Source organism: Aulonocara sp. 'chitande type north' Nkhata Bay, linkage group LG6 (assembly GCF_057382095.1).
Source record: "Aulonocara sp. 'chitande type north' Nkhata Bay isolate Kocher_YH1m ecotype deep benthic linkage group LG6, A_spYH_male_GT1.1, whole genome shotgun sequence".
Lineage (NCBI taxonomy): Eukaryota > Metazoa > Chordata > Actinopteri > Cichliformes > Cichlidae > Aulonocara > Aulonocara sp. 'chitande type north' Nkhata Bay.
In genome coordinates, this window is record NC_141349.1 from 38,321,833 (window position 1) to 38,337,188 (window position 15,356).

General features: G+C 42.5%; 1 protein-coding gene across 1 annotated transcript; it reads left to right on the top strand.

Annotated features, from left to right (window-relative positions):
* The first annotated feature begins 2,599 nt into the window (after nt 1-2,599).
* On the top strand, nt 2,600-5,042 carry LOC147328458 (uncharacterized). The gene is made up of 3 exons (XM_086297696.1): nt 2,600-3,731; nt 3,913-4,287; nt 4,398-5,042. The coding sequence occupies exons 1-3, from the start codon at nt 2,982-2,984 to the stop codon at nt 4,554-4,556; spliced, it is 1,284 nt and encodes a 427-aa protein (XP_086153822.1). The 5' UTR covers nt 2,600-2,981; the 3' UTR covers nt 4,557-5,042.
* Nucleotides 5,043-15,356: the final 10,314 nt, after the last annotated feature.

Consider the following 15,356-nt stretch of genomic DNA (forward strand, 5'->3'; position numbering starts at 1 on the left):
AATCTCCACTGTCTTCTGGGCATTCAGCACCAGGTTGTTGTGGCTGCACCAGGACACCAGACGTTCAACCTCCCTCCTGTAGGCAGACTCATCCCCGTCAGAGATGAGCCCAATAACGGTGGTGTCATCTGCAAACTTGATTAGCTTGACAGACTGGTGGGTGGAGGTGCAGCAGTTGGTGTACAGGGAGAAGAGCAGAGGAGAAAGAACACAGCCCTGAGGGGAGCCGGTGCTGATGGTCCGGGAGTCCGAGACATTCTTTCCCAGCCTCACATGCTGCTTCCTGTCCGTCAGGAAGTCAGTGATCCACCGGCAGATGGGATCAGGCACATTCATCTGGGAAAGCTTGTCTCAGAGATGGTCTGGAAGGATGGTGTTGAAGGCAGAGCTGAAGTCCACAAACAGGATCCTGGCGTAGGTTCCTGGGGAGTCCAGATGCTGCAGGATGAAGTGTAGGGCCATGTTGATGGCGTCGTCTACAGACCTGTTGGCTCTATATGCAAACTGCAGGGGGTCCAGGAGGGGGGCCGTGAGGGTCCTGAGATGGGAGAGAACTAGGCGCTCAAAAGACTTCATGACCACAGATGTCAGAGCCATGGGTCTGTAGTCATTTAGTCCAGTGATCCTAGGTTTCTTGGGGACAGGGATTATGGTGGAGGACTTGAAGCAGGCAGGCACATGACATGCCTGCAGTGAGGAGTTGAAAATGCCAGAAAACACTGGGGCCAGCTCGTTTGCACAGTGTCTGAGGGTGGCAGGAGACACGCCGTCTGGGCCGGGAGCTTTCCGAGCATTCAGGTTCTTAAATTGCTTCCTCACATCTGCTTCATGAATATGAAGAGTTGTGGTGGGAGGAGGTGGTGTGAAATCCTCTTTTGTGTGGGGTGAGGAGGGGGGTGTTGTAGGTGAACAGTTTGAAGGTGGTGATGGCTCTATGGAGGGGGGAGAGGTGGGGGAATTAGTGTCCAAAGTGCCTCTATTGTTGGGGCCGTTGGAGGTGTGAAGGCTGCCTGATGGCTCGTCAAAACGGCAGTAAAAGTCGTTAAGGGTGTTGGCTAAGAGCAAGTCATCAGTGGAGTGGGGGGTTTTAGGCTTGTAGTTTGTGATATTCCTAAAACCTTTCCACACAGAGGCCGAGTCATTCTCTGAGATCTTCTGCTGCATCTTCTCAGAGTGCTGATGTTTAGCAATGTCCACTTCTTTAGTGAACCTGTACTTGGCCTCTCTGTAGCAGTCCCTGTCTCCGCTTCTGAACGCCTTTCTCTTTTCCAGCCACAGCTTTTTGAGTTTAGGAGTAAACCAGGGTTTGTCATTGTTATAACTCACCCTGGTGCGTGATGGCACAATGCTGTCCTCACAGAAGTGGATATAGGAGGTGACAGTGTCCGTAAACTCGTCCAAGCTGTTAGAAGCAGCCTTCATTGTGTCCCAGTCTGTAGACTCCAGACACGTGCGAAGCTCCTCCACAGCCTCGTTGCTCCACAGTTTTTTAGTCCTCACGACAGGTTTGGAGAGCTTCAGCCTCTGTCTGTATGCGGGGATTAGGTGGATCATGACGTGGTCAGAAAGTCCGAGTGAAGCGCGGGACACCGCGCGATAGGCCCCGCTGATCGTGCTGTAACAGTGGTCTAATGTCCTCTCCTCTCTGGTCGGGCATTTAATATACTGCTTGTATTTGGGAAGCTCATGGCTCAGATTGGGTTTGTTAAAGTCCCCAAGAGCAATGATGAGAGAGTCCGGGAATGTCCGCTCCATGTGCAGTATCTGCTCCGCGAGTGCGCACTGAGCTGCCTGCGCATCTGCGTCTGGCGGGATGTAAACAGCGGCCAGGATGAATGAAGCAAACTCCCGCGGAGAATAAAACGGTTTGCAGTGGATAAAAAGATATTCCAGAGAGGAAGAGCAGTGCTGAGCAATCACTGTCACATCTGTGCACCAGCCACTATTGATGTAGAAGCAGAGACCTCCACCTTTGGACTTACCGGAGAGAGCGGCCTGCCGGTCCGCGCGCAGCAGATGGAAGCCCTCCAGCTTGAGCGCGCAGTCTGGGATGTTCTCACTGAGCCACGACTCCGTAAAACATAAGACACAGGAGGAGGCAAAGTCTCTGTTCATGCTTCTCATCAGGACCAGTTCGTCAATCTTATTCCCGAGTGAGCGTACATTAGAAAGGAAGATCCCAGGAAGAGCAGTTCGCAGTCCGCGTCTCCTCAAACGCACGAGTGCGCCGGCTCGCTTCCCTCTCTTTCGGCGTCTCGCTTTCCTGGTCAGAGTCAGCAGTAAATCTGCCGCAGATGCGACAAATATTGGAAATAAATCCACAGGCGTTGTAGTCCTGTAGTTAAGGAGCTCTTCTCTGGTGTACGAGTATCCAGAGGAGTGCCCAGACACAGAAGAAATGCACAAAAACAAAACAAAAGTAACGCACTGAAGCACCAGGGCGACCATACGCGGCGCCATCTTGGTTCTTGGTTCGCCCACTTTGCGCCAGAAAGAGGAAACCGGCGGATGTCACGCTAAACAACAGCAGCACATTTAAGCTTGATCAGCTGTTGTTAAAATTTATTTACAGTTTTTGCCCGTTGCTTGAACACTATAAACCCATGCTCAGACTAAAGTAACACAACGTGAAGCTTTTGTTACCATACCTCAAACACATGTACCCATACCTTAAACAAAAGCGCTGCTTTGCACCCCAGTACCAATTATGCAACACTCCTACTCCTTTATGCAACACACCTACCCCTTTATGCAACACACATGGTCCTGCATGCTACACTCTATTTCATACATAAGACACTTCGCTCACAAAATGAAATCTCAGGGTGCCATTCGGAAAACACATGTATCCAAAATACAAAACACATCGGATAATTGCAACCACTCAAATACACACCTGAAGGCACGTACTTGCAAAACCGAACACCAATTAGCCAACTACAAAAAGCCCTCAGCGTAGCCATTTCAAGAACTTTGCAAGCATGGATGGAGGGAGAGCAAGAGGAAGAGGAAGAGGTAGAGGAGGAGGAGGAAGAGGAGGAGGAGGCCGAAGAGGCCATGCACGGACCCATATTTCTGATGAAATAAGAGCAACTTTGGTGGACCATGTCATCAACCACGGCCTGACTATGAGGGAAGCTGGGCAGAGAGTCCACCCACATCTAAGCCGCTTCACAGTGGCATCTGTAATACGAACATTCCGACTAGAAAACAGGTATGTCTTCACCTCCATACCTTCTGCTCTACTCAGATGGTTTCATAGCACTGTTCTACAGTATATCACATTACCATATCAAGTGTACGGGGTGCTAATGCTCCTTTTGCAGCCAAAGTGGCTGATTCCTTATATTGAAGTACAGTGTTGTACAGTGGATGACACAGTACATACAGTAAAGTACTGTAAGAAAAATAAGCAAACCGATGACAATATGTGGTTGTATTCCTCCAGAATGACCCGAAGACCTTCTGGGGGAGGACGGCAACGCCTGTTCACACAACAGCAGGAACTTGCCGTTGTGGACCTAGTGAGGGCAGACAATGCCATCCGTCTCCACCAGCTACGACGGAAAATACTTGCAGACAGGCGAGTGTTCAGCAACATAGACCATGTGAGCATCACCACCATCAGACGCATCTTGGGTAAACTCAGCATCACCATGAAGCAGCTCTACAGAGTCCCATTCGAGAGGAACAGTGACAGGGTCAAAGGACTTCGAGCTGAATATGTACGGGTACGTGTAACTGTCCCTTACATTTACAATAGAGTATTGGTGAAGTCCAGTAGCAGCTGAATATGTACCATATCAGTACCACATGGATCTATTCTGAGAGCTACACAGGTACCTGTGTGATGGGGTGAGGGTGCCGTATGTGTAGCACTGTAGTACAGTGACATGTTCCCCTTTTTTTCAGAGAATCTCGGCCATGGATGGAGCTGCACAGCCTCATGAATACATTTTCATTGATGAAGCTGGATTCGACCTGAGCAAAACAAGACGACGGGGTCGTAATGTAATTGGCCAAAGGGCAATTGTGCACGTCCCAGGGCAGCGCGGGGGAAACATCACATTATGTGCCGCCATATGCCTTCGAGGGCTTCTGCACCATCATGCAATACTAGGTCCATACAATAGCCAACACATACTCACATTTCTAGATGCTCTCCATGATATAGTTGTACAGAACAGAGCAGATCAGCCCAGGTTTGTGGTGATATGGGATCATGTCAGTTTCCATCGGGCTGCTCTGGTCCAGGCCTGGTTCTCCAACCACAATCAATTTGAAGTGGTATGCTTGCCCCCTTACTCACCATTTTTAAACCCTATTGAGGATTTTTTTAGGCTTGGAGATGACGTGTATATGACCGCCAACCACATGCCCGCATGCCTCTTCTGCAGGCAATGGAACAGGCCTGCGGCGACATTCAGGTGACAGCAATCCATGGATGGTTTCGACATGCAAGAGGATATTTTCCCCGGTGCCCAGCGGGAGAGGACACTGCTTGCGATGTTGATGAGGTCCTGTGGCCAGACCCCAACAGACGGCGGGATCCATGAGCCCACTTATGCACAATTGTCATGGTTTTTTGTGTTTACAGTATAGTGTTTTTTCTATTGCAGTATTATTGTGTTGTGGTTTTTTTTTTTTTTTGCTTTATCTGAATTCATGGTACTGCGATGTACACTATTGAGTAGGTCTATTTGCGTTTTTGGTTGTTTGGAAATGTGTCTCCTGTAAATGTGCCTTCTGAATACACAATGGAAATCAAGGACTGCAGTGTTTTATGTAAAGAAGACTAGTGTGTTCCCCCTGATCTGTAAGTGTTTGCATATGATGCAAGTATGTGTCATTTTGTCAACAGAGTTACATTTTGACAGAGGAATGTTAGGTTTTGACAGCAGAGTTTAGGTTTTGGGAGTGGAGTTTCATTTTGGCACAGATGTGTATGGTATATTTCCCAGTGTTGTGTCGTGTTTACTTGTGTTTAGAGTTTTGGCACAATGAGCGACGTTTTGCCAAATGTGTTCAAGCAACGGGCAAAAACTGTAATATTAATTTCCAGTAGCTGATGTTTGCTGGAGCCACAGCTGTAAAAGCTGCTGGTCATGATATTGGTTTGTATATCTGGTGAAAGGGAAACATGAAGATGAAACCAAGAGATGTCCTTACTGAATCATCAGAGCTGAACAGGTGATGGAGAAACAGGTTTACCTTTTAGGTGACATGAATGAGTTGAAGGGAAGTTATGAACTGTTTCTGAGAGACAAATAACACCAGGATCCTTTTTTTTATGTAGCTGACAGCTGGTAACTGTGCAGGGGCGGGTCTAGCAAAGTTTTGCCAGGGGTCCAGGTAGGGCATTAACAGGGAAAGGGGGGCAAATAAATACTTTCTTATTCTCATTTAAAATGTCTCGCTTTTATTAAATAATTATCTGAAGCTTACAACCAAAGTTTTTATGTGATGTAAAATGTATAGAAATCACACATATAACATCGAAGCAGCTGGAATCCATAGCTGTGCGTGTTCATGGAGCTCGCATTTCCGCCTGCTGGACATCACTACCTGACAAGTTTAACTGTCTTCAGAACATTGCAGAGGCCTTGTTGACAGTATTTGGCTCTACATATCTGTGTGAGCAGATTTTCTCTCACATGAGTGTCCTCAGGTAGCCGTCTGAATGCTGGACACTTGGAGACCTGTGTCTCTGAGTGGAAGACAGAAGATCAGAGTATATTAACAAAACATGCCATATTGGCCCAGTTTATTTTTTTTTATCATTGTTGTGAGGACACCATAAATAGCATTTGCATTTTCTGTTGTACAGTCCATTTGCTGTTATGGAGTTCTTGTTATGGATAAAAAGTGTCTTTTTTTTGTTTCAAAATAGCTGATAACTATTCGCTGATAGCTGCCAACATCTGCGAACAAATATAATTCTATAAAAGTGGTTCTATATAGTGTGTAACTGTTAATATAGAGAGTTATTAAATTTATTACTAATGCAATCATATGGCACACTGACTTCTGAGGAAATTTTAAATGGCACTCCTCATCAGAAAGGTTGCCTACCCCTGGCTTACACAGTGCGTTGGATATATTTATCGGTCACCTAAGGTTATAAAATAGAGAACTCGTTGGTTGGACCAGTGACTAGTTTTATTTATTCGTCTGTATTTATGCCTTCCATAACAATGGTTTTCAATTTCAGCCTGAGCTGCACTACCATACTAAACAGCATTCATTTTAGACAGATAGAAAACATTGTGTTATCAGGACTTTTAGCCTTTGTGCAAACAACCCTTTTAATTAAGACTGCTGAGTTGTGTTCCAACTCTCATATTTGCAGATAGATGGGGATGGGTGAAATAGAATATGCAAGACAGAACAAGAGAAAATGAAAAAAAGAGAGAGAGAGACAAAGGAATGAGACCAGACCAAGTGTGGACAATAAGCATCACATTCTGCTGCCAATAAAAAAAATGTCTATTTTCAGTTCCTATACCACTTTCAGTTACTATACCAGTCGGTTCAATGGAGTCAGTATGACAAATTGGTGAAAGCTACTTATCAACTAAAATTGAACTTAGAATCAAATGAAGCAAAGTGCAACAGGTGAGCGCCAAAGTACCCCCATTTTGGATATTCTCAAAGCTGGCACACACAACCACTAATAATGTATTGACAATTTTAAGTAACCATACTTTCTAGACCAAAGGAGGCTCACCATGTTAGGACAGTAAAATGTGTTAATTAAATGCTACAGCAAAGAAAATAGCCAACTGTTTAAACAAATGCATGTCTTTAAAATACTTTTTAGTGAGCAGAAGTGGTTATAGCTACCCGACTGTTTTCCAATGCAAGGCTCATAGGGAGATCCAAACAGAGGGCTTTTGAATCAAAAGTAACAGCTGTGACCAACAGCTTTATGTTTGATTATCCCATAGAGTCTAATGGATACTTTGTATTGCGAGCTTTTGTTAATGCAACTATTTCGTTCACCAAATCGTGTTTACAGTGCTGTATTTTCATTCTTAAGGATACCTCAATCAATGCTGTGTGAATATAGTGAAAAGAATGTCAAAGTAAAGAAAATCCTTTGAATAGCTGACAGAAAGTGACAGGGTCAAACTTGCAGAAAAAAAATGCTTTTATACATTTGGCAGATTATGCTGGTTTAACACTGTGAACGAATAACTGAGCGTAAATATGATTACTACTGGCCTTTATAAGATTTGTAAACAGATTTTAATTAGATTCATAAACAGTAAGAGCGTGTGTCGGGTAATTTGGGTCATTTTTGGAAAGCAGGCCTTCCTGCTAGTGGAGGATTCACCCTGAAGAGAAATGCACACAGCTGCCGTGAAGACGAGAGGAAGGAATCCGAAAAGCTCAGCAAGAAAAGTGGGTGGACTACGTGGCAGATTTTGGTATTTTTGTTTTAAAAGCAGATTTCTGAAGACCTTTTTCTTTGTGTTTCTTTTTTGAGGAAAGTCTGTGGTGCAGCACAGAATAACAATCAACACAATAAGTCTGACATGTTAGTTATTTTTTCAGTTTTCACAAAGAAATAAAAACATTTTTGCCACTATAATGCTTACATTATCTTTTTATTAAAGGAAGAAGTGGTGATTTTCAAGAGCTTAAAAATAAAAATAATGAAGCTGCAGAGGAAGCTGCCTGTATGAAGAGTTAAAGCGCCAATGAGGTCTTGCTAATGGGTTGGAGAGTTCACGTTGAGGTCCACATTCTGTTTCAGTTAAAGACTAAAGAGTCATTGTATTTGTGGTGCCTCTTTTTCAGTGACACCCATGATTCTCAATAGTCCTTTATTGAAACGTATTCACAATGGTCACTATAAATACTGGTCTGTCTTTGCAAAAGTAGCTGCATGTGAACTTATTGCATTCATATTTCCACTGGGGAATCTCCTCCTTGGTTCCAGAGCTGCTAATCAGTCTCTCTACTTTACAAGACTTCATCTTTCTGAGTGCATGTGTGTGCACGTGTATCCATGCACGCGTAAACAGCCATCTCCCTCAGACAGCTGCTCCTGAATAAACATTGTTTACTTCCTAATCGAGCAGGGAGAGCACTGAGGGCCTGAACTCTCACTGTTACCACAAACACATGCACAGACATGCAAATACACAGATAAATGCAATATCACACACCTTCATAAACACTGACAAAAAAGAAAGCACACAGGTATCGGCCTTTTTAGCTATAATCATATACATCCTTCATGCATTAGACAATAAAGGTTTTTTGTTTTGTTTTGTTTTTTTGCTTTTTAATGTAGCAATATCAGCGATGAAGGATGTGAAAGATAATTCCATAAATGGTATCAATGGTGCGCTACCCTTAAAATCATGAATATGCAAATCTCCAATGTTTAATTTATTGATTTATTTTATTTTTTTAAGACATTCACTGAGGGATACGTGGTCATACTTTAACAGACACACACACACAAACTGGCACACACATGCCCAAACACACATATCCTGGCTGGTGTTGGGGGAGCAGGACACACTTGGTTCTCCTGCAGGAACAGATGGCATGAACTCTGGAGGGATGATCACAGGGAGGATGGAGGTCAGGAACCAGCAAGGGAGGGAGGAAAGAAGAGGGAGGGGGCAATAGCTAGAAGAAATGATCAGAGTCTGCTGAATGGCAAGATAGGAAATACAAAGAGTTTGCAAGGAGGGGTGATATTTGGAAAGAAAAACCACGATCAGAGAGAAGGGCAAAGGTCCGCAGCCATACAGGAGTGTCAAGGAAAGCTAAGCACAAGAGCAGGAAAATGGAGGAAGTGAAATAGAAAGCTAATTGCAAGGGAGTAGGAGGTAAGAGGGAGGAAGCAAGCAATCTATAGAGATAAGAAGAATGGTATATTCAGAGGAGGGATGATGGCTGGAGAGAAAATGGGTATAAGGAAGGGCAGAGAAACTGAACAGTGAGCATGGGTTAAATAAAAAGATATAGGTTCTCTATAGATAAGGCAAACGACTGGAGACAGCATAATTATAAAAAATGGGTAAACGGATGTGAGAAGGATGAGATAAGAATAAAGAATATAAAAGTCTAAAGATATTGATATAGCGGTCAAGTACACTAAAGATAATGGTGATAGTGAAGCTGGAGATGTTAAGGTAAATGGAAATAAAACAGAATAATATGATTAATCTGTAACTTCATAACATTACATTTGATCTCAATTGCCTCAAATGACAAGATTTGCCAAGCAAGTCAAAATTAACTTTATTTTTTACATTATTATCTTACTAATTCATCGATAATATAATTAAAATATGAAGAGTGTCTTCAACATGGTTTTTGCCATTCTACCATATGTTCTGTACATTGCTTTAAAATCAAGCAAGGACTGTGTCAGTCCCTAGACTTAACTGGATTTAGTTTGCATTCAATTTCCAGTTCTGGGAGCATTTAGTGTTGTATCTGTATGTGATGTGGCTACCTGTAGACGCCTCGAAATAAAGGCCTTTAAAAGTTCTAGTAAGGTCCCCAAACATCATCATCCTGAGGTTATAACAGCAGTGAAATATAGTTTGTTTAAAAGCCACATTGGGGGTTGATGGTTGGGTCACTAGCTGTGTCTGACTTATGCACATTGCAGGCATGCTGAACCAATCCTTACCCGCCCCGCCATTCAACAGCCCTAACTTCCTCATATTCATCTCTCTCTCTCCTAACTCTAATCATGGCCTTGGGGCTCAATGAGCAGACGGCTGAGGTTAACACTCCCCGGAGGAAAGAAGTGAATTGTAAATGAGGCAGAGGTGAAGATGTGCGGGTGAAACAAGCAGATAAAAGAGATGGTGAATGAAGCGGATGTGTGGAAAGAGTGGCTTTAAAAGAGATTGACACATGGGAGAGAAGGAGAGGGAAGGAGAAGCAACCTGAGAACTCTTACATGAGTCAGTTATGATCTTCTTTTCCTTACTTCTCTAGCTTTCTTGTTGTGGCACTTCACCTTTGAATAAATATTTTGATCACTACCAAACACTACTCCACAAGCAAAGTCATCTGCTATCACTTTTAAATGAACACACATGTATAACCGAAATCAGAGATGTATTTGAAAAGATGGGAATTATTAATGCCTATTTTTCCAAAGGAAAAAAATGCATCGAATTATTATGTAGATGCATTTTTTATAGTACACGTGCATGAATGTGCTTAAATTACTATGTGAGCACAGGATTTTTCCTGATCAGGAATGATTTATTATCTGGACTGAGTTAAGAATTGTATGTGAAAGCTTTTTTTAGATGTTTAAGTGACATGCTGTTTCGATAATACATCCATGACTAGTCCTTCTCTGTCTGCTATACAGTTTAAAAGCATGACTTTATCTATGGTATTTTGTTCTTTGTGTTCCCCCCAAAAATCATTGAATAACCTACATTAATGTCAAGAGCGATATAGACAGGCAGAGTTTGTATTATTTCATATTTTGCTAAACTGATACCGTTGTGTCACGGTCCTGGGTCTTGTGACCCTGTATTTTGATATTCATTGTTTATGTTTAAATTAATTTAGTCATCTTAAGCTCCTAGGTTGCTCACTTTTAGTTCCTTGTTTATTAGATCCCTTTATGTCATCAGCCCTGTGTTTAAGTCTCCCTTGTTGGTTCGTGTGTCTTAACCTGTCATGTGTCATGTCTGTGTGTCCTGTGTTGTCAAGCACATGTCATGTCTGCATCCCGTTATGCTCCTTGTTTCTATGTTCATTGTGCTTAGTGTTACTTTTCCCTGTGGTGTCATGATATTATTCTAGTCAGCTGTTTCCCCATGTGTTTCCCCTGATCGCCTCCTATGTATATTTAGTCTATGTGTTTTCTTTAAGTCTTTGTCAGGTCATCTGTTTGGTTTCATGTCTAGCCTTGTCATGTCTCAGAGTTCTTTGTACTGATAAGATTCATGTTTGGTTTATAGTTGCATGTACCTGTTCAGTTTCATGTCCGTGGCTCTCGTTACAGTTTTCATAGTTACAGTGGGGTAAAAAAGTATTTAGTCAGCCACCGATTGTGCAAGTTCCCCCACTTAAAATGATGACAGAGGTCAGTAATTTGCACCAGAGGTACACTTCAACTGTGAGAGACAGAATGTGAAAAAAAAATCCATGAATTCACATGGTAGGATTTGTAAAGAATTTATTCGTAAATTAGGGTGGAAAATAAGTATTTGGTCACCTCAAACAAGGAAAATCTCTGGCTCTCACAGACCTGTAACGTCTTCTGTACGAAGCTTTTCTGTCCCCCACTCGTTACCTGTATGAATGGCACCTGTTTGAACTCATCATCTGTATAAAAGACACCTGTCCACAGCCTCAAACAGTCAGACTCCAAACTCCGCCATGGCCAAGACCAAAGAGCTTTCGAAGGACACCAGGAAAAGTATTGTAGACCTGCACCAGACTGGGAAGAGTGAATCTACAATAGGCAAGCAGCTTGGTGTGAAAAACCAACTGTGGGAGCAATCATCAGAAAATGGAAGACATACAAGACCACTGATAATCTCCCTCGATCTGGGGCTCCACGCAAGATCTCATCCCGTGGGGTCAAAATGATAATGAGAACGGTGAGCAAAGATCCCAGAACCACACGGGGGGACCTGGTGAATGACCTGCAGAGAGCTGGGACCAAAGTAACAAAGGTCACCATCAGTAACACACTACAACGGCAGGGAATCAAATCCCGCAGTGCCAGACGTGTTCCGCTGCTGAAGCCAGTGCATGTCCAGGCCCGTCTGAAGTTTGCCAGAGAGCACATGGACGATACAGCAGAGGATTGGGAGAATGTCATGTGGTCAGATGAAACCAAAGTAGAACTTTTTGGTATAAACTCAACTCGTCGTGTTTGGAGGAAGAAGAATAGTGAGTTGCATCCCAAGAACACCATACCTACTGTGAAGCATGGGGGTGGAAACATCATGCTATGGGGCTGTTTTTCTGCCAAGGGGACAGGACGACTGATCCGTGTTAAGGACAGAATGAATGGGGCCATGTATCGTGAGATTTTGAGCCAAAACCTCCTTCCATCAGTGAGAACTTTGAAGATGAAACGAGGCTGGGTCTTCCAACATGACAATGATCCAAAACACACCGCCCGGGCAACAAAGGAGTGGCTCCGTAAGAAGCATTTGAAAGTCCTGGAGTGGCCTAGCCAGTCTCCAGACCTCAACCCCATAGAAAATCTGTGGCGGGAGTTGAAAGTCCGTGTTGCTCGGCGACAGCCCCAAAACATCACTGCTCTCGAGAAGATCTGCATGGAGGAATGGGCCAAAATACCAGCTACTGTGTGTGCAAACCTGGTAAAGACCTATAGTAAACGTTTGACCTCTGTTATTGCCAACAAAGGTTATGTTACAAAGTATTGAGTTGTATTTTTGTTATTGACCAAATACTTATTTTCCACCCTGATTTACGAATAAATTCTTTACAAATCCTACCATGTGGATTCATGGATTTTTTTTTTCACATTCTGTCTCTCACAGTTGAAGTGTACCTCTGGTGCAAGTTACTGACCTCTGTCATCATTTTAAGTGGGGGAACTTGCACAATCGGTAGCTGACTAAATACTTTTTTGCCCCACTGTATTTAGTTATTTCCCACTTTAGGTTTCAGGTTAGGGTTTGCCCTGTTCGCTCTTGCATTGTTTTTGCGTTTACATTTCGTCAGCCAAATAAATGGCTCACCTTTTGTTTAAAACTCAGTTCTGTCTCCTGTGTCTGCATTTGGGTCCCACTATTCACTCAAACACACATTGATTATATGTTGAATTAGCTATTAACTCTTCCAGTGGAAATATGCCAATCAGTGGATTATTTTGATCCTGGGGAAACCAAGTATTGTGCATATTGGGAAGCATCTTATTTTGAAAAGCTATCAGACTGCTTTTCTTTGTTCTAAGAAAAGTCATGTAATTCTACTGTAATTATACTAAGTTGAAAAATCAAGTGGTGATTTCATTTTTCATTTCCATTTAGTATACTGTATGACAAAGGATTAACTTATCAACCACGTCTAGTTTTAACATGGGTTGGAGGCTTTTCTCCCCACAGTTCCATTATAATTTCTTTTCATCATTAATGTGCTTCCCCATCCATCTGCCACTGTTATTTTATGCTCATAATTAAGGTCAGATATCATGCAGTGAGTATAGTGAAAATGTTTTAGTAACATGGCCAAATGTGGCCTCGGGCCTGCAACCTGTGTTGATGGTACATGCGTTAGAAGCAATGAATGATCTCTTACACACACAAACACACACTACTAAATGGGACAAAATAAGATTTTATCTGGCAATAACCTTTAATGTTTATTTATTTGTTTGTTTTGGAAATATAACGTTAATAGCATTGCAATTTTGGGGGGTTGTGGATATTTCTATGGGGACAGTGTGGCTGTATGTCAACATTATGATAAAAATCCATATTAAAAATCCCCTGGGGCTTTAACAAACAGCGCTGCAAAAGAGCAAAATCTAGCAGTTCTATTTTTCTTTAGCAAGAAAGAAAAAGAGAAACATCTGAATGTGGGAAGAGATGGGTGATTCCTAAAGCATGTGATGAATAAAACACAGAGTGCTCAATTGCTTATTGCTGAAGAAAGAAAGAAATATGAAACTAATATGAAGAGAATTCACATTATCCCTGTTTAAATTCCTGCATCTGGAAAGATTTCTTTTTAAAGATGGGTCCTGTGTGGATTCCCATTTTGCTGACTTAATATTAGTTTCAATGTCCAGTGGGAAACATTCTGAAAGTCAGTGAATTAAAGACAAGATATTTTGGCTTCAGCGAATTTGATATAGCTAACACTATAGCAAAATATAAACCAGTGGGGACATTAGCAATTTTTTTCTTACTCCAAATAAATGAGTGGAAAATCCATTTACCAGAATCTTGATTCTACAACTCATTATAACATCCAGGCATAAACCTTCCAACTCATCATATGTAAAACAGGCCACATTCAGGGCTTAAAAAACTGCCTAAAGCACTCGGTTTAAAAAATAAACACATTAACAAACGTGCTATCAAACATTATCTCCTTGGTTGCCAATATATCCTTGTCAGCTTAAAACACTTCCCTGAGGGCTAGATGCACCAAACAGAAAGCTGGATATGACTTCCTGAATCCCCCCAACCCCTATAAACACAAAGAGGTTGAAGTTCAAAGGTCAGAGCTTGTCTCTGCGCTAGTACCTCATTGACTGGGACATGTTTGGTTCAGCTGTGCCCCAGGGCTTTGATTTCTATGACCTGATATGCAGTTAAATATCCTTCCTCTACTCTAAAACCCACCCTTTACATCCTGTCTCTCTACACTTCTTCCCCATAGCAGCCCTCAAGCTAAGCTATGTCTAATTTAATTAGTCACATTCACCTTTTTTGCTTTTCTTTCTCCGCTTCTCTTTTGTCTTTAAAACGGGGTTTCTTCAATGTAGTGATTCCCCTGCCCCTTGCTGACCTAATTTGCTGCTGCTTGAGCGTTAATAATGCCAGAGGAGTTGCCGCAAACATGCAATAAAACAATAACATGAAAATTTAGCATTTAGAAAGTTATAAGCTGCTGTGATCATTTTCCTTTCTAGACATGTTTTGGGTGCATTTTTTTTTTTTTTTGGTGAAATAACAAGAACTACACATGAGTAACAAAAGAAAGGGAGATCAGTCACCACAAAGATGTGTTAACTGTGAGTTTGGCAGGATGCTGGTAGAAGCAAAGAAAAGTGTGTGAAAGAGAAAGCTAACCATCCACCTGTCTGTCTCTGGTGCCCACACAGTCTGTCATTAACAATAACCCATCACTCATACTGAGCGAATTCACACACAAGCATACACAACAAACAAAATAAAGCCAACTCATTTTAGATGAGAGACAAATATGTGAAAAGCTTTTTTTAAAGTCACTAAAGCTCACTTTTCTTCCCAATATGTGCCCCTTCTGGCAAATCCCCAGTCAACACAGTGACATTCCCACGCGATATTGAAAAGGTCTGGAAAACAAAAGGCTCTGCCAGTCAGACTACTTATTCACTGGCTCTGACATCTATTGTTATTTGAAACCGCTGTCAGACAAACTAGTCAACACACATGCATGTGCACGCACACACACACAAGTCTGCCTAATCATCTGACAACAAGGAACCTATTGTGCTGTGTTATGACTTTGTAGAGCAGCCCACCACCCAGAGGGAAGAAGCACCTCCGAATCAAAGGCTTACACTGGCCTCCAAGGAGCCGGATATCACAAGCCTAGCATGTGAGGTTAGAGGAATACAGATGTAACCACAGATCATGTTAGTCAGTTGAGACAGTTTTCCT

Bases quoted from the DNA above. Each gene is read 5' to 3' on its own strand.
- LOC147328458 (XM_086297696.1), top strand. From the start codon at position 2,982: ATGGATGGAGGGAGAGCAAGAGGAAGAGGAAGAGGTAGAGGAGGAGGA. The intron at 3,732-3,912 runs GTACGTGTAACT...CCTTTTTTTCAG, and splicing joins TTCGAGCTGAATATGTACGG to AGAATCTCGGCCATGGATGG. The intron at 4,288-4,397 runs GTATGCTTGCCC...CCTCTTCTGCAG, and splicing joins ACCACAATCAATTTGAAGTG to GCAATGGAACAGGCCTGCGG.